Source organism: Pristiophorus japonicus, chromosome 8 (genome assembly GCF_044704955.1).
Source record: "Pristiophorus japonicus isolate sPriJap1 chromosome 8, sPriJap1.hap1, whole genome shotgun sequence".
In the NCBI taxonomy this organism is placed as follows: domain Eukaryota; kingdom Metazoa; phylum Chordata; class Chondrichthyes; family Pristiophoridae; genus Pristiophorus; species Pristiophorus japonicus.
The window spans coordinates 74,703,610-74,728,977 of NC_091984.1; the positions used below are offsets into that span (position 1 = coordinate 74,703,610).

General features: G+C 48.3%; 1 protein-coding gene across 7 annotated transcripts in view; it reads left to right on the plus strand.

Moving 5' to 3' along the window:
* Window positions 1-25,368, plus strand: part of frem1b (Fras1 related extracellular matrix 1b) — a 304,502-nt gene that overhangs the window by 58,720 nt on the left and 220,414 nt on the right. For all 7 annotated transcript variants that reach the window (XM_070886932.1, XM_070886934.1, XM_070886935.1 and 4 more), the window contains exons 8-9: window positions 12,335-12,466; window positions 12,880-13,224. In XM_070886932.1, coding sequence (XP_070743033.1) covers window positions 12,335-12,466; window positions 12,880-13,224 — 477 coding nt within the window. The remainder of the gene's footprint in view (window positions 1-12,334; window positions 12,467-12,879; window positions 13,225-25,368) is intronic.

Genomic DNA, 25,368 nt, shown 5'->3' on the forward strand with positions numbered 1-25,368 from the left:
CTTTCTATATTTGAGAAGGTTGAAAATTGAACAAATTGGAGAAATTCTTTTGTAAAATCTACTGGGAGCTCATCTGGATATTTCTGATATAAGCGCCTGATACCTTCACTGACTTGGGAGGTTGACATATTATGTGAACAATTTGCCAGGACACTAAGACCCCGAAATTCACGGTCCCGGGAAGGACCGTTACTGCCCGTTTGCGGTGGCCATTTGTCAAATTCAAACGGCCGCCGCTTTGGGCTTAACTGGCCGCCCCGACATAGATTTGGCCCGGGAGGTCTTGCAGCGGTGTGGGCCACTGCCGACTCTTGTGGCGGTGTGGGGCTTGTGGCAGTAATGACGTGCTAAAAGTGCGCACCGCTGCCGCTCCGCCCCCGGACCCATGTTCAGCGAGAAAAAGCCGGTCCTTCAGTTGACAGTGCCCCCGCCAGCTTTTAGGGCCGCTGCAGTGTGGCAGAGATCTCGGAGCCATGGGAGCGGAGAGTGACAAGAAGGTAAGATCCAAAACTGAGGATGTTCAGCACAGAATCCACGCTCAAGGGAGAGGGTGAGAGAAAGAGAGAGAGAGAGAGGGAGAGAGAGAGAGAGGGAAGGGAGCGAAAGAGAAAGAAGAAAGAGATAGAAGAGAGGAAAGCGATTTAAAAAAAGAATGAGAAAATTTGATTTGGAGAGAGAGAAATAGAGAAACAGGAATAGAGAAAGAGAAAAGAGGCAATAAAACTAGAGATAGAGAGAGAGAAATAAAATCCCAAGATTTTACATCGAGAAAAAACTGAAATCTCAATCCAGGGGCTCAGACGGGAAACGTCGCCCCAGCTCAGCATTCCGAGCGGTAACAAATGGGAATCTGTTCCACCTCCGCCACCTCCAGGGTAGATCCAAGATCATCCCATCCTCTGTCATTGAACTACAGTATGCAGACGACACTGGCGTCTACGCCTCGGAGGCCAAACTCCAAGCCATCGTCAACACCTTCACCGAGACGTACGAAAGAATGGACCTTACACTAAACATCCGTAAAACAAAGGACCTCCACTAGCCTGACCCCGCCATACAGCACTGCCCCCCGGTTATCAAATGCATGCCGAGGCCTTGAACAACGTGGACCATTTTCCTTACCTACTATATGCAAGGGCAGACATCGATGACGGCATCAAACACTGCCTTCAGTGTGCCAGCACAGCCTTTAGTCGCCTGAGGAAGAGAGTTTTTAAAAACCAGGACATCAAATCTGGCACCAAGCTTATGGTCTACAGGGCAGTAGTGATACCCGCCCTCTTATATGGCTCAGAGATGTGGACTATTTCCAGCAGACACCTCAAAGCACTGGAGAAGTACCACCAACGCTGCCTCTGCAAGATCCTGCAAATCCATTAGGAGGACAGACACACCAACATCAGTGCTCTTGCTCAGACCAACATCCCCAGCATCGAAGCACTGACCACGCGCAATCAGCTCTACTGGGTGGGCCACATTGTCCGCATGCCTGACAAGAGACTCGCAAAGCAAGTTCTCTTCTTGGAGCCTCGACACAGCAAGCAAACCCCAGGTGGGTAGAGGAAACGCTTCAAGGACACCTTCAAAGCCTCCTTGATAAAGTGCAACTTCCCCACCGGCACCTGGGAATCCCTGGCCCAAGACCGCCTAAAGTGGAGGAAAAGCATCTGGGACGGCGCTGAGCACCTCGAGTCTCATTGCTGAGAGCATGCAGAAAGTAAGCGCAGACAGCGGAAGGAACATGCGGCAAACCAGACTCCTCACGCACCCTTTCCTTCAATCACTATCTGCCCTACCTGTGACAGAGACTGTAGGTCCCACATTGGACTATTCAGCCACGTGAGAACTCCCTTTTAGAGTGGAAGCAAGTTATCTTCAACTTCTAGGGACTGCCTATGATGATCTTACGGGTGCCTAACCTGCGACTTTGCCTCAGTGTTTCCCCTGTGGCTGCCTCATGGGTCTGGGAAGGCTGCTGTGTTCCCTGTGTGGAAGCTGTAGATGTCCTTCTAGGATGCCTTCGAGCAGTTTTGGACCTCGAAGGGCTGGCTGGAGACTGGTCAACACCCTCCTGGGAGGGTTCAGTCTGACTTGGCACGGGTGAGGCCATGTGTGGAGGCACTGGCGGAGTGACAGGTCAGGGGTCAGGAATGCTGCGAGCCGGAGGGAGCGCATCATCCGTATCCTGGCCCGAGAAGCCTGAATAACTCACCAGGGGCAGCACAATACCACCACCACCAATCTGAGGGAGCTCGGGTCGGTGCTGTGGCACCACACCGGAAGGTCCCCCGTAGCCTGTGGTGGACCCAGCCACGAAAGCAACACTGAGGTCTCGGGGGGGCGAGCAGCCACAATCTAAAAGCCACCAGATATGACCGCACTTAGACGCTCCATCGACTCTTGCAGAGCTGCGGCCATCCTCTCCAAAGCAGCGCTGATACGTTCGTTCCCTCGCGCCTGTGCTGCAATGGCAGCTGCCACATCACCCTAAGGGTGAATTTCCTGTGAGAATAAAGCCCCAATTAAGACTGCAAACTTTCAGGTTTGAAGGGCTAATAAGACTGGAACACTTTTTTGTGGTCAAAAAGCTGAATTTAGATCCAATGGCCGTCGCAAACTTTGTGGCACTAATCAGGGAAAAAAGGCCGTAACAACACCAGCTTTCTGGCTGCACTGAAGTTCAGCCCCTAAAGGTCTTCAGTATCGGCATAGGCCTTGATTCGATATTTTAATGCACTCTTCAGTTTGTCAATGATTGTGAGGAATGTATTAACTCTGAAGGCTTCCTTGTCGTTGAATGTGTGTGAAGATGCGTCATCACATGTCTTTTGTCTTATAATGACCTATAAAAAAACTATTAAAAATGGTTTGTTTGGCACAAATATATGAATAACCTAACAGTAAATAATGTATTGTCATTCTGATGATGTTATGAGGACAAATACTGACAAGTTGATAAAATGAGGGAATGGAAAAGCCTTATCCTTACATAGTTACATGAACTGCAAAATTAAACATTCAGAAAGCCATGCTAGAAAGTATTTTAGTGAATCAGTTTTTCTCAAAGAAAACAGAATTGAGATGACTATCTTGACTCAAAACCTACTTGACTTGAGAACACAGATCAGAATAACATAAGAATATAGGAAAAAGATAGCAGCTAAGGGTCACAAGGACTTATTGAAGCTGCCCTCCCCCGAAAATCAAATGCATAATTCCAATATAGTCTTTCAGACTTAATTTGGAATATTCCTGTTTTACCCTTAGTAGTTTCTAGTAGGATATCTAGGGATATCTGAGAGATATCTAGGGGTTTCTATGAGGGCATACATACTCTACTAAATACTTTTGACATTTGACAGCTACATTTCCACTTTCAACAGATAAATGAAAATTCTTCATCCTTTTGTAAGCATTCAAAATGATCAAACCTGATATTATTTATGCATTTATCCTGTGAATAGCATACATAACTCTCCGAGTGAATTTTTTTTGCATATTTATGCATGTTTCAAGATTGTCACAGAACTTTATACACACTTTGAGCCATAAGAACGCAATATTTTGCACGTCTGAAGATATAATTATGCAGTTATATATGCTATTGCTTAACCAACCTTGTGACAAAGATTTAGGGTTAATGATATAAAAATTAGGGCCTAAAGTCGAGGGCCTTTAAAATATGAGGGCCTAAGGCTACAGCTTTATTAGCCTCTGGGTTAATCCAGCCCTGCAGGCCAGAAGACCTCAGGCTTAATTTCCAGTCTCTGCTAACTCAGCTTATTTCATCAGGGCAGCAGTTGTATGGCACAGTTGCCTTCGGCATTCCTGGACTAAGGAGGGGAAAAGGTAACCTGAATTCCAGCTCTTTTTCACTCTCCAATGAGCCCTACTATAGACTACATGTATGAATATAAGGCGAGATTATAATTGGGCTCATTACCTACGCTCAAGTGAAGCATGCACAAATGGGCGAAGCACCACTGAGCTGCTGATGCCATGACCTTGTATCTAACAAGAGCCAACACCTTTCACAGAGGAGGGAAAACACTGGTGGTGGGGGTAAAATCATGTTCTCTTAAGCCTTCTGAAATTTCAAATTTTCAATTTAAAGATAGAAATTTAGCTAAACATTGTGCTAACAATCAATTTTCATTTTTAATGAATGGCTTTAGGCTAATGGAAGAATTTATACGATATAGGACAATTAACACAATTTAATTCCCAATCAATGATAAAGCAATTCTGATACCCAATCATTCATTTGCTGCCTAAATCTGCCCAATAAGAAATAAATGCTCTGAAATTCCAGTTAGCTGCATGCTATGTACTAAAAGTATCAGGCTATAGCCATAATGTCTCAATAGCACTGATACTCCTTCTCAAAACTGATCCTCCACAACTGTCTCCAAACCTGGGCATTGGTTTCTCTATGCTCCACGCTTTCCACGTCAACTTGATCCCACAACAAGTCTTAATCTTTGGACTCTTTCATATTGTCTCCTCCCTCTCTTCTGTTTACAACAAGGACATATCTATTCTAATCTTTGCCATGCCTATGTACCCTGTGTAGTATATGCAAGCACTCTAATAATGACTCCACAAGGTAAGGGTATAGTACTTGAACTGGAGTGACTTTAGTCCTTTATTGCAGCTCCGAGAGTGAGGACTATTGTGTTCCTAACACAGATGAGACTGCACACAGGGAGGTTAAAGTAACAGTGACCTCAGTCTGTATTAAGACGCTCCAGATTGATGAACAGGCCTTAGGGGCCGGCTTATATACAGTGCTCCCAAGGGAAGCTGGGATCCCTTGGGACTTCAGGGGATGCACTCCCTGGTGGCGGAACATGGGAGTGTATGCTTTACAGATACACAACATCATTCCACCCCCCCCGCCCCCCGCCCCTGCCCCCCCCTAAAGTCAAAGTGAAAAGTATTTACAAGGTGAGGCGGTCGGGAGCCTTTCTTTCCCTGGTAGACCGCCTCGGTACAAATGTCTGTTCTGGTGTGTTGGCTGTGCCCTCGCTGGGCTGGCGTGTTATTGGCCCTGCAGGGCTGCTGGGTGAGCCTGGCCTTGCTGGGCTGTTGGGCATGATGGGTTCAATTTCCTGGTCCGGGGTGGTGTCGTTGATCCTTTGGGTGTGTGTTGTGGGCTCGAAAAAGGTGGTTGCTGCTGTGGGTTGTTCAGGGCAGTCTGTGAACCGCAGCCTCGTTTGGTCCAGGTGCTTTCTTCCAATTTGTCCATTGTCTAGTTTGACTACAAACACCCTACTCCCTTCGTTAGCTATCGCCATGCCCGCGATCCACTTGGGACCATCTCCATAGTTTAGCACATACACAGAGTCATTCAGATCAATTTCCCGTGACACAGTGGCGCGACCATTGTTTACATTTTGTTGCTGTTGCCTGCTCTCCACCTGATCATGCAGGTTGGGGTGAACCAGCGAGAGTCTGGTTTTAAGTGTCCTTTTCATGAGTAGCTCAGCCAGGGGCACCCCTGTGAGCGAGTGGGGTCTCGTGCGGTAGCTGAGCAGTACTCCGGACAGGCCGGTTTGGAGTGAGCCTTTTGTGACTCATTTAAGGCTCTGTTTGATTGTTTGTACTGCTCTGCCTGCCCATTGGAGGCTGGTTTAAACGGGGCCGAGGTGACATGCTTGATCCCATTGCAAGTCATGAATTCTTTAAATTTGGCACTGGTGAAACATGGCCCGTTGTCACTTGCCAGTATGTCAGGCAGGCCGTGGGTGGCAAACATGGCCCTCAGGTTTTCAATGGTGGCGGTGATGGTGCTTCCCAACATTATTTCACATTCAATCCATTTTGAAAAAGCATCCACCACCACCAGGAACATTTTACCGAGAAACGGGCCCGCATAGTCGACATGGATCCTCGACCATGGTCTGGAGGGCCAGGACCACAGACTTAGTGGTGCCTCTCTGGGCGCGTTGCTCAACTGAGCACACACGCTGCATTGCCGTACACAGGACTCTAAGTCAGAGTCGATACCGGGCCACCACACATGGGATCTGACTATTTCTTTCATCATTACTATACCCGGGTGTGTGCTGTGGAGATCCGAGATGAACGTCTTCCTGCCCTTTTTGGGTAGCACTACGCGGTTACCCCACAACAGGCAGTCTGCCTGAATGGACAGCTCGTCCTTTCGCCACTGGAACGGCTTGATTAGCTCTTGCCTTTCAACGGGGATGCTGGCCCAGCTCCCATACAGTACACAGTTTTTTACTAGGGACAGCAGAGGATCTTGGCTGGTCCAAGTCCTAATCTGGCGGGCCGTGACAGGTGATTTATCATTTTCAAATGCTTCCATGACCATCAACAATTCTGCAGGCTGTGCTACCATCAATAAGTTTGCAGGCTGCGCCATTTCCACCCCCATGGTGGGCAATGGTAGCCGACTGAGAGCATCAGCGCAGTTCTCGGTGCCTGGCCTGTGGCGGATTGTATGCGGGCTGAGGCATTAGTATTTATCCCCTTGTCTTCAGCGAACAGGGATATGAGGGGCTTGTGATCGGTTTCCAGCTCAAATTTGAGGCCAAACAGGTACTGATGCATTTTCTTTACCCCGAACACACATGCTAATGCCTCTTTCTCAATCATGCTGTAGGCCCTCTCAGCCTTAGACAAGCTCCTGGAAGCATAGGTGACAGGTTGCAACTTCCCCGCAATGTTAGCTTGTTGTAATACACAGCCGACTCTGTACGACGATGCATCACATGCTAGCACAAGTCTTTAACACGGGTTATACAATACAAGCAGCTTGTTGGAGCATAAAATGTTTCTGGCTTTCTCAAAAGCAATTACTTGGTTTTTTTCCCCATACCCAGTTCTCGCCTTTTACGCAATAACACATGTAGGCCTCTAAGAGGGTGCTTAACCCCGGTTGGAAGTTACCAAAATAGTTGAGGAGTCCCAGGAACGACCGCAGCTCCCTGACGTTCTGTGGCCTGGGCGCGTTCCTGATAGCCTCTGTTTTGGTGTCTGTGGGCCGAATGCCATCCGCCGCGATCTTTCTCCCCAAAAACTCCACTCCTCAGCCGCAGCCCTACGCGATCCAGTCGCTGGAGGACCTTCTCCAGGTTTTGTAGGTGATCGACAGTGTCCAATATGTCATCCTGAAAAACCACCGTGCGTGGTACCGACTTGAATAGGCTCTCTATGTTTCTCTGGAAGATCGCTGCAGCCGACTCAATTCCAAACGGGCATCTGTTGTAGATGTACAGTCCCTTGTGCGTGTTGATGCAGGTGAGGCCCTTCAAAGACTCCTGCGTCATGTCGGCCGAAGTCAGGTCGAGCTTGGTGAACGTCTTGCCTCCTGCCAGCGTCATAAATAGGTTGTCTGCCTTAGGTAGCGGGTATTGGTCCTGTAGCGAGAAACGATTAATAGTTACTTTATAATCGCCGCAAATCCTGACCGTGCCATCACTTTTGAGTACTGGAACAATCGGGCTGGCCCACTCACTAAATTCCACTGGGGAGATGATGCCCTCGCTTTGCAGCCTGTCCAGCTCGATTTCCACTCTCTCCCTCATCATGTGAGGTACTGCTCGTGCCCTGTGGTGAATGGGTCGTGCCTCTGGGACCAAGTGGATCCGCACCTTCTCCCCGGAAAAGTTTCCAATGCCTGGCGCAAAAAGGGAAGGGAATTTGTTAAGAACCTGGGTACATGAGGCCTCATCAACATGTGATAATATTCGGATGTCATCCCAGTTCCAGCGGATTTTGCCCAGCCAGCTCCTTCCAAGCAGTGTGGGGCCATTGCCCGGGACAATCCAGAGTGGCAGTTCATGAACCATACCCTCGTAGGTGACCTTGACCATGGCGCTGCCCAGGACAGTGATAAGCTCTTTGGTGTACGTTCTCAGTTTCGTGTGGATGGGGCTCAGGGCTGGTCTGAGTGCCTTGTTGCACCACAGTTTCTCAAACATCTTTTTACTCATGATGGATTGGCTAGCGTCAGTGTCCAGTTCCATTGCTACGGGTAAGCCATTCAATTTTACATTTAGCATTATAGGTGGACATTTCATCGAAAATGTGTGCACCCCGTATACTTCAGCATCTGCCTCCTCTCTCTGAGGCTCTAAATTGCTTTGATCCACCATGGACCGATCTTCCTCTGCTATGCAGTGGTTAGCAGGTTTTGCAGAGCTTGCAAGCTCGTTGGAGGTGCCCCATTGTTCCACAGCTCTTGCAAGCATACCCTTTGAAGCGGCATGAATATGCTGAATGGAAGCCTCCACAACACCAACAAGGTGTGAAATGCCTTGCATTCATCCTTTGTTGCGGACTCTGAGTCATCTGGGTCACCTGAGGCCTGCTGCAGTTGCAGACTCGTGGTTTCTGCCCTGTACATTTCTGCTCACAAACACAGTTCCAGTTAATTTATGAACATTGCTAGCACTTGTATGCTGAGAGATTTATTTGGTGTTATCACTGGTCAACATAAACGCCTGTGCTATCGCAATGGCCTTACTGAGGGTCGGTGTCTCTACAGTCAAAAGTTTTCGTAAGATGGTCTCGTGGCCAATGCCCAGTACAAAAAAGTCTCTGAGCATTTGCTCCAGGTAGCCATCAAACTCACATTGTCCTGCAAGTCACCTTAGCTCAGCGATGTAGCTCGCCACTTCCTGACCTTCAGATTGCTGGTACATATAGAACCGATACCTCGCCATCAGCACGCTCTCCCTTGGGTTAAGATGCTCCCGAACCAGTGTACACAGCTCCTCATACGACTTATCTGTGGGTTTCACCAGAGCCAGAAGATTCTTCATGAGGCTGTCGGTCGGTGCCCTGCAGAGGTGAGTAGGGCCGCTCTCCTTTTTGCAGCGCTTCCTTCTCCGTCCAGCTCATTGGCTACAAAGTACTGGTCTAGCCTTCAACATAGGCTTCCCAGTCCTCACCCTCCAAGAATTTCTCCAGGATGCCCACAGTTTGCTGCATCTTTGCGTTGGATTTGTATACTTGTCGCCAGTTATTGTGTTCCTAACACAGATGAGACTGCACACAGGGAGGTTAAAGTAACAGTGACCTCAGTCTTTATTAAGACACTCCAGAGTGAGGAACAGGCCTTAGGGGCCGGCTTATATGCAGTGCTCCCAAGGGATGCTGGGATCCCTTGGGACTTCAGGGGATGCGCTCCCTGGTGGCGAAACATGGGAGTGCATGCTTTACAGATACACACCAAGGACACCAAGAGGTGAGCTCCCTTTTATACTTGGTTACCTACAGAGTACAGGTGACCCACAGATCTCCAGCAATAGCACCCTCTGGTGGTACAGGTATGGTGTATACAGGGTGAAGGTACATTCAGTGGTCTAGTGTTACAGTACATACATTAACATACATACATAACAACACTCCTCCCTAAATCTTTCCCAAGTCCTTATTACCATCACATGGGGAGGTGATCAGTGGTGGATGGTGGGAGGTTGTGGTGAGGGTTGTGTGGGTGCCGGGTGTGATCTTGTGTTCATGGCTGCAGACATCCATTTCTCTGCCCCCCCCCCCCCCATACATGTGGGGGGGGGCGGGGAAATGGATATGTTACTGTTGGAGGATTCCGCAGTGGTGGAGCAAGTACATGCTGTTATGGGTAAGGTACATACATTGTTGATTGGGTGGGTGAGGCCGTTTAGTGGTGGGCAGAGCCACAGGGTGGTGTGACCTCCTTGTCCTCCATTGGGGGCTGCAGGGTCACCCTGCTGACCTTCATGGTGGTGGAATTCTGGTCACCCCAGGTCCCGCCGAGAAAGCTGGAGGGTACTGGCCTCTTGCTCCCGGTGCTGGCCCTGGTGGCCAGGGGGGTTCGGGCCGATCTAGGGCAGGTTGCCAGTGGTGGCGGCTGTGCTGTCCATTGAGCGCTGTCCCTGCAGTGGGCATGCTCCCACTGGGTGTGTGTGAGCCCTCCCTGGGGCATCACATTGGTCCCGGAAGCGCAGTCTACATGATCAGGTAGCCAGCTCGACCTGGGTGTTTTCCATGGGGGGGGTTTCTTTTGGCATTGTCAGTATACATGTAGAACCCCGTATCATTTCTCATTCTATCATTAGCACACATGATACATTGACTCCAACCGCAACGAGCCGACTCGACATTGTTATTTCTCTTTGCACTTTCACATTTGTCAGTTACAACGCTTTCTTGTGTATTATCAGTAACTCTGTGCATGGTTACATTTGGATACCTGCCTTTGTTAGTTACATTTGTCTCATTAGCATTATTAACATCACTGTTCAACAGTGAAATTTTGTCACTTACATCACTTTTTGGAGTATTAGTTACATTTTTCTCATTAGCATTACCGGTATCACCATTCAACAGTACATTTATATACCTGCATAAATTAAGTACACTTTTATCATTAGTGTCACCGGCATCGATGTGCCAAGAGTGAGACTGAACCTTTAATTGTTTTGGGTTGCCGGTCTCCTTTCAGAGGGCCTTGCAATCTTTACCCCAATCCGGTTCGCCGCTCGGTAACACGTGTTGCTCCCTCAACGCTGCCACTCGTGATCTGGACGCGGCCATCTTGATTTCGGATGCTTCGCCTCGTGGTGTGGGCGCCATCTTCTTTCTCTCCACGAGGTAGGCTGCAGTGATCCTTTCCTCCCCAGGTTCTGCCACGGACGCCAGGAATCTACCTTCTGCACCAATCTTCTTCCATCGGAGTCCTGCCACTGGAGCCCGGAAGGTGAGGGCTGGTCATTCAGGTTGGATCATCTCACCGTTGAGTTGTGCAGTGTGTGTCGTTGTCGTGCAGTCGAGCCGGACGGTAGGATTTTCAGGTGCTGCGATGGATCCAAGTTTGGGGCCACGTAGGATGTCGATCGCCGAGGCCTGGAGGCCTTTGTCGCTCCAACAGATGTGGATCTGCTTCATTCATCTTCTCCCCAGCAACGTTTGACCATCACCGGCAATGATCCACAAAGGAAGCTTGTGTATCGTGCCGCCATGGGACACCTGGTCCTCCAGGCTGCCAACGACTGGGATGGTGCCTTTTGTGTAGGTGAGCAGCTTTGCCTGGATTGGGGACATTTTGGGTTGTTTGGCAGGGTTGTCCCAGAGTTTCTCAAAGGCCGTCTGATTCATCACTGACTGGCTCGCCCCTGTGTCGATCTCCTTCGAAACTAGAACACCGTTGATTTCTACTTCCATTTTCCACGGGGAACTCTTGGTGGAGCGGGTATACACTTCGTACACATCTTCCAGGGGCTGAGCCGCTTCGTCTTCATCAGTGCTGGAGCCCGGGTGATCGGTCAACTCTTTAGCGACTTGGTGAGTAAAACTACTTCTACTCATTTGCTGAAAGTGACCTTTAGTGTTGCAGCCTTTGCAGGTTATAGTCTTTGTATCAGCACTGGTGGGCCCTGTGGTTTCCTCCACAGCACCAGCATGGCTAGCCGGTTGGCCCCATGTGGCGGACTCAGAGTTGCGGGACTCGGGGCAGCAGTCTTGCCTCTGAAAGGCGCCATTCGGTTCACTGTATTCATCGGCTTAGAGTCCTGGGTGTGAGTCATCATCCATTTGGAGTCGCAGACCGAAACCATGAAGGCCTGGCTCACTTTGATTGCCTTCTGCAGGGTGACCGTAGTGTCCGCAGAGAGCAGTTTATGGAGGAGGCCCTCGTGGCCGATTCCAATAACGAAAATGTCCCTTTGTGCTTCGGTGAGGTGGTCACCAAAATTACGTGGTGTAGCCAATCTTCTCAGATCTGCAGCATATTTAGCAATTTCTTAGCCTTTGGGACGCCGGTGGGTGTAGAACCGGTATCTGGCTGTGAGGATGCTCTCTTTAGGTTTCAGTTGTTCTTGTATTATAGTTACGAGTTCTGCATACGTCTTGGTTGTCATCTTTGCTGGGACTAGCAGGTCCCTGACGAGGCCGTGGACGTTGGGCCCACAACTGCTGAGCAGGATGGCTCTGCGCTTGTCCGCCAGCGAGGACGGTGAGTCCCTACCCGGGTCATTCGCGATGAAAAAGTGTTCTAGCCTTTCCACAAAGGCATCCCAATATTCCCCATCAGCAAATTGTTGGAAGTTGCTTAGGTTAGACATATTGTGCGTGGAAATTTGTAACCTCGTCGCCAGTTGTAGTATATGCAAGCACTCTACAGTTCCAGATTTTTAAAATTGAATTAAAGCTTGTAAACTGAGGGATTTAAACTTACGTTGTCTGAATTTTTATTCCAGCCCCTGGATTACTAGTCCAGTAACATAACCGCATTACCGTACCCATAACTAATAACAGTCTGATGGCTTGAAAGGCCTTCTCCTGTTTAATGGTGTTTTCATTCAGATATTTCTAATCTGTGCAGGTCTGGACTTGTTGGAAGGACAGTCTCAACCAATTACTTGGGAAAATTTCCAGATAGTGGACAATGATAATATGAATGCAGTACGTTTAATAGCATTGGAAGGTTTGCAGCATGGATGGCTCACAGTTAGAGGTAAAAACTTCAAATAATTTTAACAATGATCTGTCGCCATGTAGAGAATTATTAGCATAAAAATACATTTGGGAGGTATTTGCGCCAATGTGAATTTTTCCAATTGAGGGTAACATGGACCAAAAATACGAATTTACCCACATGATGGGGGGAGGGGGATGCTCTTGAATTAAAGGGTACTTTTTGGATTGATTACAAACTACAAAATTGATCATCGTTAACATTTTCAGAATAAGTCACATTGTAGAGGCAAGTAATAAATTGTCAAAAATACTGAAGTGACATAAAATGGATTGCAAAAGTACTAATGTACTACCTGTACGATGAAATTTCAAACCAATATTCATAAGAATTGTCTCTGCTAAGTTCATGTTTCATAACAATTCTCTGTTTCTGACTTGTACAATCATCAGGTGGCAAAGGATTCATGTGCACCATAAAAGACATTAAGGATGGAGTTGTGCGCTATCACCATGACGATAGTGATACAACCAAGGATTATATTGTATTCCGAATCTTCGATGGCAAACATGCTACTAGACACAAGTTTCCAATTAATATCTTGCCCAAAGATGACAGCCCTCCCTTCTTAATTAACAACCTTGCTTACGAACTAGCAGAAGGAGAGGCTATATTAATAGAGGAACATATGCTACTGTCTTCCGATTTGGATTCTAGTGATGATTACATTTTGTACAAGATTATAATTCCACCAAGAGCTGGAGAGATTGTGAAAAAAACTGTATCGGATCTACTGGGTAAGTGCTGATGGAACAAAAAGGCATTCTTAATGAAAATTTAATATAAATCAGAAACATCATTCTGAGAATTGCAATGAACAGTTTGTATTTATTGTCCCTATTAGAGTGAAGTACACACTCATTTTTTGAGCAACATTATCTCAGAATGATCTTCCAGCACCTCTCTCAAACTCCGAGGAAAAATATTAAAAAAAAAGCTTGTCATCTGATGAGCAATCCTTTCCTTACTACTTTCTGCCAAACTCGTGTCCTTCATTACAACCATTCTTGTGTCTATTTTGTAGATTCTACTACTGTCATTACTGTTCTGAGCTTTCCTTGTTGCTGCAGTGCATCTTGTAGATGGTACACACTGCAGCCATGGTTTGACAGTGGTGGAGGGAGTGAATGTTTAAGGTGGTGGGTGGGTGCCAATCACGTGGGCTGCTTTGTCCTAATTGGTATCAAGCTTCTTGTGTGTTGTTGGTGCTGCACACATCCAGACAAGTGGAGAGTATTCCATCACATTCCTAACTTGTGACTTGTAAATGGTGGAAAGGCTTTGGGCAGTCAGGAGGTGAGACACACTTGGTGATGGACATTGAACTCCCCCACCCAGAGGACATTCTGTGCCTTGCTATCCTCAGTGCTTCTTCCAAGTGGTGTTCAAAATGGAGGAGTACTGAATCATTAGCTGAGGGTTGGTATTAGCAGGAGGTTTCCTTGCCACTGCTTGACCTGAAGCCGTGAGACGTCATGGGTTCCAGAGTCAATGTTGAGGACTCCCAGGACCATTCCCTCTTAACTGTGTACCACTGTGCCGCCACCTCTGGTGGCTCTGTCCTGCCAGTGGGATAGGACATATCCAGGGACGTTGGTGGAGGAGTCTGGGGCATTGGCTGAAAGGTATGATTCTGTGAGTATGACTATGTCAGGCTGTTTTTTGACTAGTCTGTGGGACAGATCTCCCAGTTTTGGCACAAGTCCTCAGATGTTAGTGAGGAGGACTTTGCAGGGTCGACTGGGCTGGGTGTGCTGTTGTTGAGTACGAAGCCACTGCCTAGGTCGATACTGGGTGATCCATCTGGTTTTATTCTTACTATTGTTTCTCGTAGCAGTTTGTTACGACTGAATGGCTTGTTAGGCCATTTAAGAGTCAACCACATTGCTGTGGGTCTGCAGTCACATATAGGCCAAATTTCCTTCCCTGAAGAAATTAGTGAACCAGATGGGTTTTTACCACAATCCAATAGTTTCATGGTCACCATTAATGATAGGAGATTTTTATTCCAGATTTATTTAATTAATTGAATTTAAATTCCCCAGCTGCTGTGGTGGGATTTGAACTCATGTCTCCAGATCATTAGTGCAGGCCTCTGTTTTACTAGACCAGTAACAAAACCACGATGCTACCATTTATGAGGATGTTGCCAGGACTGGAGAATTTAAACTATGAGGAAAGATTGGCTATGCTGGGGTTGTTTTCTTTGGAATGTAGGAGGCTGAGGGAGACTTGATTGAGGTGTATAACATTATGAAGGGCATAGATAGAGTGAATAGGAAGGACCTATTTCCCTTAGCAGAGAGGTCAATGACCAGGGGGCATAGATTTAAAGCAATTGGTAGAAGGATTGAAGGGAGTTGAGGAAAACCTTTTTTCACCTAGAGGGTGGTGGGGGTCTGGAACTCATTGGCTGAAAGAGTGGTAGATGCAGAAACCCTCATCACATTTAAAAAGTACCTGGATATGCACTTGAAGTGCTGTAACTTACAAGGCTACGGACCAAGAGCTGGAAAGTGGGATTAGGCTGGATAGCTCTTTTTCAGCCGGCACAGACATGATGGGCCAAATGGTCTCCTTTCATGCTGTAAATTTCTATGATTCTATAAATTTCTATGGCATAAATGTGGAAATATTGATCAGGCTCATTTATTACTGTACCTTTATTGTGACATTTTTGGTTTATGTTTAAGATATTCACACATTGTTTCAGGATCGACTGACTTTTCAGCATCCATCATCATCATAGGCGGTCCCTCGAATGAGGATGACTTGCTTCCATGAGAGTTCACAGATGTTTCAATGAAGGACCCGATATTCCAGTCCTGAACTCCAGTTGAGGGGGTGGAAGATGCCTGTGCGTGGATTTTTTTTTAACGTGTGGTGACCGTTGCACATCATCTACCACACGGGCTTGACAGAGCTAGGCCTTTGTCAGCATCCAATATCACTGGAATAGTAGTGTTTCTGGCCAGCATTTTAAAAAAATATGTCCCCAATGGCCACTGACAGCCAACTGTTGATTACAGAAATAACTTGGCTACTTGAAGTTCAGCAAAGTTCAATAGCAAAGGTCTGATCAAAACATTGCAAGATGTAGTCAGCAAGTCCAAATATTATTTAAAGTGCAAAGATTTGGTGGCTTTTCATTGTATATATAAATATGTACTAGTCATTTGACATATAACCAAGTATTGTAGCTAATACCTCGAGAAAGAGTCGGACTGAACACAGTGAGCTCAAAGTAAAGTGTGACCATAGTCTTTTACTGCAGGTCTCCAGAGTGCCTCTCCAACCTGTGAAGCACTCTTAAATACCTGTGCTCCCAAGGGATTATGGGATCCCTTGGGACTCCGGGGAATGAGCCCTCTGGTGGCTGTACAGAGTAAATACAAGTCCACATATAGAACAACATTCCCTGCCAAAGTCAACAGTGTAACTATTTACAATGTGAGTCAATCTGGGGCCCTTCTTGCCCTGGTTGATCGACTCGGTGTGAAAGCTGGTGTTGTTGAATCATTTGTTGGACCTTCGCTGGGCTGCTGTGAAGCTGGCCTTGCTGGGCTGCCTGGTGTGTTGTGCCCTGCAGGGCTGCTATGGATGATGGGCTCTGCTTTGTGGTCAACCGTGGTGTCGGTTGCCACTGGTGTGTGTGTTGGGGGATCAAAAAAGGTAGGGTCCAAGGGGGTTGGTCAGGGTAGTCCGCGAATCTGAGTTTGATTTGGTCCAAGTGTTTCCGGTGAATGAGTCCATTTGAAAGTTTGACCCGAAACACCCTGCTCCCCTCTTTGGCTACGACAGTGCCGGGAAGCCACTTGGGACCTTGTCCATAATTTAATACAAATACAGGATCATTGACTTCAATCTCGCATGACACATTTGCGCTATCATGGTAAGCACTTTGTTGCAGTTGCCTGCTCTCTACCTGTTCATGTAGATCAGGGTGAACTAACGAGAACCTTGTCTTAAGTGCTCTTTTCATGAACAGTTCAGCAGGTGGGATCCCAGTGAGTGAGTGTGGTCTCGTGCGGTAGCTAAGCAGGACTTGGGATAGGCGAGTCTGCAGTGAGCCTTCAGTTACCCTCTTCAAGCCTTGCTTGATGGTTTGCACTGCTTTCTCTGCCTGACCATTGGAAGCTGGTTTAAACGGGGCAGATGTGACATGTTTGATCCCGTTACGGGTCATGAATTCTTTTAAATCAGCACTGGTAAAACATGGCCCATTGTCGCTCACCAGGACATCGGGTAAGCCGTGTGTGGCAAACATGGCCCGCAGGCTTTCAGTAGTGGCAGCGGACGTGCTAACTGACATTATCTCACACTCAATCCACTTGGAGTACGCATCTACAACCACAAGGAATATTTTACCCAAGAACGGGCCTGCATTGTCGACGTGTACCCTAGACCACGGATTGGAGGGCCAAGACCATAAACTTAGTGGCGCCTCCCTGGGTGCATTGCTTAACTGCGAGCATGTGTTACATCTGTGAACGCAGGACCGATCGATACCGGGTTACCACACGTGGATCTGGCTATCGTTTTCCTCATTACGATGCCTGGATGTGTACTGTGGAGGTCATTGATGAAGGTGTCTCTGTCCTTCTTGGGGACCACTACTTGATTGCCCCACAAAAGGCAGTCTGCCTGTATAGACATTTCATCTTTGCGTCGCTGGAACGGCTTTATCTCTTCCTGCATTTCCACTGGGACACTGGACCAGCTCCCGTGAAGCACACAGCTTTTGACTAGAGATAATAAGGGGTCCTGGCTTGTCCAGGTTTTGATCTGCAGGGCAGCGACTGGTGATTGCTCACTCCCAAATGCTTCCATAACCATGATCTGTGGGTTGAGCCATTTCCACCCCCGTGGTGGGCAATGACAGCCAACTGAGAGCATCGGCACAGTTTTCTGTGCCTGGCCTGTGGCGGATGGCGTAGTTGTATGCGGACAACGTGAGCGCCCATCTCTGGATGCGGGCCATTGCATTGGTATTTATCCCTTTACTCTCGGAAAACAGGGATATAAGTGGCTTATGGTCAGTTTCCAATTCGAATTTTAGCCCAAACAGGTATTGATGCATTTTCTTTACCCCATAGACACACGCTAAGGCTTCTTTTTCTATCATGCTGTAGGCTTTCTCAGCCTTAGACAGACTTCTGGATGCATAAGCAACTGGTTGCTGTTTCCTGAAATCATTAGCTGGTTGCAATACACACCCGACGCCATATGACGACACATCACATGCTAGTACGAAATGCTTACATGGATCATACAACACAAGCAATTTATTTGAGCATAACAATTTTCTCGCTTTTACAAAGGCATTTTCTTGGCTTTTGCCCCAAACCCATTCACCCCCTTTTCGTAGTAAGACATGTAGTGGTTCTAGCAGGGTGCTGAGACCTGTTAAGAAATTACCAAAGTAGTTCAAGAGTCCCAGAAACGACCGCAGCTCCATCACGTTCTGTGGTCTCGGTGCGTTCTCGACTGCCTCCATCTTCACGTTGGTGGGCCTGATGCCGTCCGCCGCAATCCTTCTTCCGAGGAACTCTACTTCAGGCACTAGGAAAACGCACTTCGAGCATTTTAACCTGAGCCCCACGCAGTTGAGTATGACTAAGAACCTCCTCCAGGTTCTGCAGGTGCTCGACTGTGTTCAGACCTGTGACCAAGATGTCATCCTGGAAGACCACGGTGTGCAGGACCGACTTCAGTAAACATAGAAACATAAAAACATAGAAAATAGGTGCAGGAATAGGCCATTTGGTCCTTTGAGCCTGCACCACCATTCAATTTGATCATGGCTGATCATTCACCTCAGTACCCCTTTCCCGCTTTCTCTCCATACCTCTTGATCCCTTTAGCCGTAAGGGCCATATCTAACTCCCTCTTGAATATATCCATTGAACTGGCATCAACGACTTTCTGCGGCAGGGAATTCCACAGGTTAACAACTCTCTGAGTGAAGAAGTTTCTCCTCATCTCAGTCCTAAATTGCCTACCCCTTATCCTAAGACTGTGTCCCCTGGTTCTGGGCTTCCCCAACATTGGGAACATTCTTCCCGCATCTAACCTGTCCCGTCCCGTCAGAATCTTATACGTTTCTATGAGATCCCCTCTCATCCTTCTAAACTCCAGTGTATAAAGGCCCAGTTGATCCAGTCTCTCCTCATATGTCAGTCCAACCATCCCATGTTTCTCTGGAATATCGCCGCCACTGATCAGATTCCAAATGGGCATCTGTTGTAAACAAAAGACCTTTGTGCATGTTGATGCAGGCGAGGGCCTTTGTTGATTCCTCCAGTTCCTGTGTCATATAGGCTAAAGTCAGATCCAGCTTCGTGAATGTCTTTCCTCCCACCAGCATTGCAAAGAGGTCGTTGGCCTTTGGTAGTGGGTATTGGTCCTACAGGGGAAAACGATTGATAGTTACTTTGTAATTGCCACAGATTCTGACGGTGCCGTCTCCCTTGAAGACTGGGACAATAGGACTGGCCCACTCGCTGAACTCAATTGGTGAAATGATGCCCTCTCGTTGCAGCTGGTCTAGCTCGATCTCTATCCTTTCTCTCATCATGTATGGTACTGCTCTCGCCTTGTGATGGATGGGTCTCGCCCCCGGAATTAGGTGGATCTGCACTTTTGCTCCTTGGAATTTCCCGATGCCTGGTTCGAACAGCGAAGGAAATTTGTTTAAGACCTGGGCACGTGAAGTTTCGACAGCAGGCGATAACGCTCGGACGTCGACCCAGTTCCAGCGTATCTTTCCCAGCCAACTCCTGCCGAGCAGCGTGGGACCATCGCCCGGTACCATCCAGAGGGGTAACATGTGCACCGCTCCATCGTAGGAGACCTTTATGGTAGCACTGCCGATTACAGGAATCAGTTCTTTAGTGTAAGTTCTTAGTCACATGCGAACTGGAGTTAAGATTGGCCTTGAGACCTTGTTGCACCACAACCTTTCGAAAGTCTTTTTGCCCATGATGGACTGGCTCGTATCCGTGTTCAGCTCCATTGACACCGGGAGTCCATTTAGTTCAACATTCAGCATTGTCGGGGGACAATTCGTGGTGAATGTGTGCACCACATGTACCTCTGCCTCCTCTATCTGAGGCTCTGGTTCATCGTGATCCTCGGTGGATCTGTCCTCCTCTGCAACATGGTGGTTTGCAGGTTTAACAGGCTTAGCAGCTCACCTGCACACTCGTTGGAGGTGTCCCATTGTTCCACAGCCCTTGCAAACGTATCCTTTGAATCGGCATGCATGGAACCGATGATCACCCCCGCAGCGCCAACAAGGTGTTAATGGCCTTGCATTCATCACCCTTGATGGTGGACTCTGAGACATCTGCGGACATGTAGCTGCAGGCATGTGTGACATGCCTTGTACGTTACGATTCAAAAACAACATCACTTTGTTCACAATACTTGTAGCAGCACTTGTGTGCTGAGAGATTTGCTTAGTATTGTCACTGGTGGCAATGAATGCCCGGGCTATCACTATGGCCTTACTCAATGTTGGGGTCTCTACAATCAAAAGTTTGCGAAGTATGGTTTCGTGGCCAATGCCAAGTACGAAAAAGTCTCTGAGCATGTGCTCCAAATGTCCCTCAAATTCACAATGTCCTGCAAGGCGTCTCAGCTCGGCGACATAACTCGCCACTTCCTGGCCTTCAGACCTTTTGTACGTGTAGAACCGTGACCTCGCCATCAGAACGCTTTTCTTCGGGTTCAAATGTTCTCGGACCAGTGTGCACAAATCGTCTTAGGATTTCTCCGTGGTTTCGCTGGAGTGAGCAGATTCTTCATGAGGCCATACGTTGGTGCCCCACAGACGGTGAGGAGGATCGCTCTACATTTGGCAGCGCTCTCTTCCCCATCTAGCTCGTTGGCCACGAAGTATTGGTCGAGTCACTCCACAAAAGTTTCCCAATCATCTGCCTCCAAAAATTTCACCAGGATGCCCACTGTTCTCTGCATCTTTGGGTTCGCTATCTGTATCTCGTCGCCAGTTGTTGCGTATGGAGAAAGAGTCAGACTGAACACTGTGAGCTCAAAGTAAAGTGTGACCGTAGTCTTTTATCGCAGGTCTCCAGAGTGCCTCTCCAACCTGTGAAGCCTCCTTAAATACCTGTGCTCCCAAGGGATTATGGGATTCCTTGGGACTCCGGGGAATGAGCCCTCTGGTGACTGTACAGAGTAAATACAAGTCCACATATATAACAATACCTGTCACAAATTAATTATAATTTGATCATTTTGTGGATTTATCTTTGATATGCAATACCCTGGCATAGTCTATCATTTACTCTGTTTGTAGCAGTCAGGATTCTGACACTTTATTGCTTCAAAAGGCCTTTACATTCAACAAGGACTTGTATTTATATCGAGCCTTCAATGTAGTCAAACGTCCCATGGCACTTCACAGAAGTATTATGAGACAAAATTAAAAATTTGACACCGAGCCACATAAGGAGAAATTAGCGCAGGTGAACAAAAGCTTGGTCAAAGAAGTAAGTTTTAAGGACCATCTTAAAGGAGGAAAGAGAGGCAGAGATGTTTCGGCAGGGAATTCCAGCGCTTAGGGCCTAGGCAACAGAAGGCATGTCCACCAATGGTTGAGCGATTATAATCTGGGATGCTCAAGAGGGCAGAATTAGAGGAGCACAGATAGCTCTGGGATTGTGGGGCTGAAGGAGATTACAGAGATATGGAGGGGTGAGTCCATGGAGGGATTTGAAAACAAAGATGAGAATTTTGAAATCGAGGCGTTGTTTAACAGGGAGTCAACGTAGGTCAGCGAGCACAGGGGTGATGGGTATGCGGGACTTGGTGAAAATTAGGGCACGGGCCGAGGTTTGAATCACCTCAAGTTTACATAGGGTAGAATGTGGGAGGCCAGCCAGAACTGCATTGGAATAGTCAGGTCTGGAGATAACAAAGGCATGGATGAGGGTTTCAGAAGCAGATGAACTGAGGCAAGGGCAGAGACTGGCGATGTTAAGGAGGTGAAACTAGGTGGTTTTAGTTGTGCTGTAGATATGTGGTCGAAATCTCATTTCAGGATCAAATATGACACCAAGGTTGCGAGCAGTGTGGTTCAGCCTCAGACAGATGTTGGGGAGAGGGATGGAACTAATGGCTAGGGAACGGAGTTTGTGGCGGGGACCGGGGCAGCCCCTCACAGATTGAGGGGCTGCTGCGACACCATGAGATCCCCAGTGGACTGTGGTGACCCAGTGATGATGGTAGCAGTCAGAGCTTGCGTGGCATCCAGCTGAGACTGCATGAGAGCAATCTGAACTTGGATGCCACCAACCATTGTCTGCATTACTGCACGAATACGTTGCGTTGTTTCCGCCTGTGCTGCAGTGGAAGCTGCCACATCGCCCATGACACGCATCATGAGTCTGGATGCTCACAGTCTCTCTGGGAGTCCACTATCATCTTCAGACTGGAAATGATGGGCTCCATGGTGTGCGCAGAGCTCTGTACAATGTCGGAGGTGGACTCCTCCACACTCCTTATCATTATCAAGAGGTTCTCGGGCAGCCTTGCCATTGCACCTATTATCTCTGAGTGCATGGCCATCACCCTTGTTGTGAACGCCTACCCATTGAGGTCCCCATCTGAACCCGGTGCAGCAGAACTCATACGCGATTTCTCCCTCTAGGAGCCCTTTCCTCTGGCCTTGTGGCTGTCCGCTTGTGCCCGGTGCATCACCCAATGCAGACCCCTCTACTAAACTTGCCTCTAACGGACGCATAGTGCCAGTCTCTGAGGTGGTGCCTGCGGGTGAGAGACGAAGTGACACAGTGCTTGGGTCCTCCTCCTCTTCTCCTTTATCACTATCATTGGGGGGGCTTAGGGACAGGCTGGTTAGCTGCTGGCTGATCATCTGAAAGCATAAAGGCACAAGACTCGCATTAAGATGAGGGCAGGGGGGCAGGAATGGAGCAATGAATGTAGACAGTATCAGGAGCTGGAAAGTGAGAAAGGCCTCTGGTGTGACAGGGAAGTGGGATGAGAAAAGGAAAGGGGATAAAGATACCGTTGTTGCCCCCAACCGGGCCAACGTCGCTGATGGCCATGGCGCCTACCACCTCCTGCTCAATGAGTCACTCCCACCTGTCCTCTGCTGCTCCCTCCTATTGTGGGCCATCTTGGCCTGCAAAAGAAATGAATGTGTGTGAGTCAGAGTCCAGCTATGTGTCTGGGAGATATGCCTGCCATCATTGAATAGCTGTGAATGTAGGCAAGGCGTGAGTTTGAGTAGTTGCAGATGTTTGGTGGGTGAGTGGTGCTTTGATCAATGTGCACAGACAGAGGTTCAGAAGCTGGTATGTAGGACTTGCTGAAGCATGTACTCACCTTCACCACCCGACTGAGGTCATTGAATTGTTTACGGCACTGTGTCAGGCTGCGTTCCACGACACTACTGGCCGAGACTTCTGTGCCACTTGCCTCCACATTGCCCTGAAGACCTGGGGCAATGGCCACCTTCCACTTTCTGAGAGCAGTGCTTCCCTCCTAAGTTCCACTGCCCCCACCAATGCCTCCAATGCGGCGTCATTGAACTGACAAGCTCTCTTCCTTGGATTTGGATTGGGAGCAGCCATAGGCATGAGGTCTTTCACTTGGTCTCAGGTCGACTTCAGTTGCAGGACTTCTGAAAATGAGCAGCTGCAGATTGATAGAACCTCCCCTTTAAGAGTGGGAAAGAGCCAGTGTGACGCATTGAAAAATGATTACTGAATGCAAGTCATCCGAAATTCAGTAGCGCTATGGTGGTAGCAGTCCTGTAGCGCCCCATGGAGATCATTTGCGCTTGATTTACCGCCCCCTTCCTTCCTGGGGCGCTAAAGCCCAATTTAGAAGAACTTCAGAATCTTTTGCCCCTGGTGCTAAATTTTTAATATTTAAAAAGTTAATGCTCAAAACGCAGAAAAACTAATTGTAAACCATTCTAAATGTAATGGAATTGTTATGTTGTCGATATGTTTATTTTTTTATTCACTCACGGATGTGGGCTGGCATGGCTAGCATTTATTGCCCTTGAGAAGGTGGTGGTGAGCCACCTTCTTCAACTGCTGCAGTCCGTGTGGTGAAGGTACTCCTTTGTAGCGGTTTGGTACAGCTGAATGGCTTGGTAAGCCATTTCAGAGGGCAGTTAAGAGTCAACCACATTGCTATAGGTCTAGAGTCACATATAGGCCAGACCAGCAGATTTCCTAAAGTACATTAGTGAACCAGATGGGTTTTTCACAACAATCCATCACTGATATTAGCTTGTTTTCAATTCCAGATTTATTTAATTAACTGAATTTAAATTCCCCAACTGCCATGGTGGGATTTGAATTCATGTCTCCAGTTCATTAGTCCAGGCTTCTAGTTCAGTAACATAACCACTAGGCTACCATACAGTATGTTAAGTTGATATGTCACAGCTACATAGATGCCATTGGCATGTTATTTACACCTATGCAAAATGCCCACATTCGCCCTTAACTGCTACTAACTGAAGATATGTGCCTGAATTGTAGCTATAGAAGTCAGCATTGTATGGAAAAGAACATTTAAAGCTTGCGGTTCAGGTCTAAATTAAATTTTTGAATTCAGACATCTGGGGTTTCTATTACTTAAAATATGAATGCTCAACCTATTGAAATCAGTAAAGTTGATAGTGTGGATCAGCGAAATTGGGGTAGATTGTCACATTCTGTGCCACACCAGCTGATTGTTTTCATTGCAACAGCATTGTTATGCAGTTAAGCATATAAACAGCACTTATCTATGTATATCTTTACTCTTTGTCAAATCATCTTCCAGCTCAGAAAACACGAATATTCTGTTGGGAAGAAGATCAAAATACTAAGGGGCAGAAATTGTCCCTTTTCTTCGCCATTAGCACCGACAATAGGTTCTCATGGGACGTAAACCCCTTTATCCCGGGGAAGGGAGGAAGTGGTGCCTCGACAGAAATTGCCCCCGAGAGTTATGGGGCACTTGGCAGTTAGCGCCATGCCTGCATTTTGCGCCCCCCACCGCCCCGTGCCGGCCCCTCACCGCCATGCGCCGGCCCCACGCCGACCCCTCACTGCCCCATGCCGACCCCTCACCGTCCCCCGCCGGCCCCACGCTGACCCCTCACTGCCCCGTGCCGGCCCCCCACCCCCCCGTGCCGACTCCTTACCGCCTCACGCTGGCCCCTCACCATCCCTCACCGACCCCTCACCGCGCCGGCCTCTCACTGCCCCGTGCCAGCCCCTCACCGCCTCTCACCGGCCCCTCACCACCCCTCACTGCCCACACTGGCCCCTCACCAACCCACCGACCCCTCACCGCCCTGCGCCGACCCCTCACCGCCCCGTGCTGACCCCTCACTGCCCCGCGCTGAGCCCTTTGCGCCCTGTGGGGAATATTTCCCTCACAGGCCACTGACATCCAACCGGTGCACCCCTTAAAGGGTACGGCGTGTGTGTTCTGGGCCGCCATGTTTTATTGTTGGCCGAGGTTCTCGTCGGCCCGACAATGGCAGCCTTTGTTTCGACCGGTCCACCATCATGCAGCCCGGCACTACATTTTGTGTGCTGGGCCAGTCGCCCAGTTGAAAATGCCCCTGGTGTCCCAGTGGTGCCCATCAAAGGTACTGCAGAGTCCGCAGCAGCCCTCCCCTTTAAATGAAAGGGAGGGGCGTTGTGGCGCGTCAGCGCTATGTGGGGCAGCTGCGTAGAGCTGACTTGTTGACCTCAGCGCCGCGCTCCCACCCCGGGAGCACCCCCAAAACAGGTCGGAGAGCCCGAGACAGCGCTCCGCCTCGTTTCCGGGTCACAAAGGGGTAATTTTATGCCGGGGCAGGAGGGGAGGATTTCTTATATGCA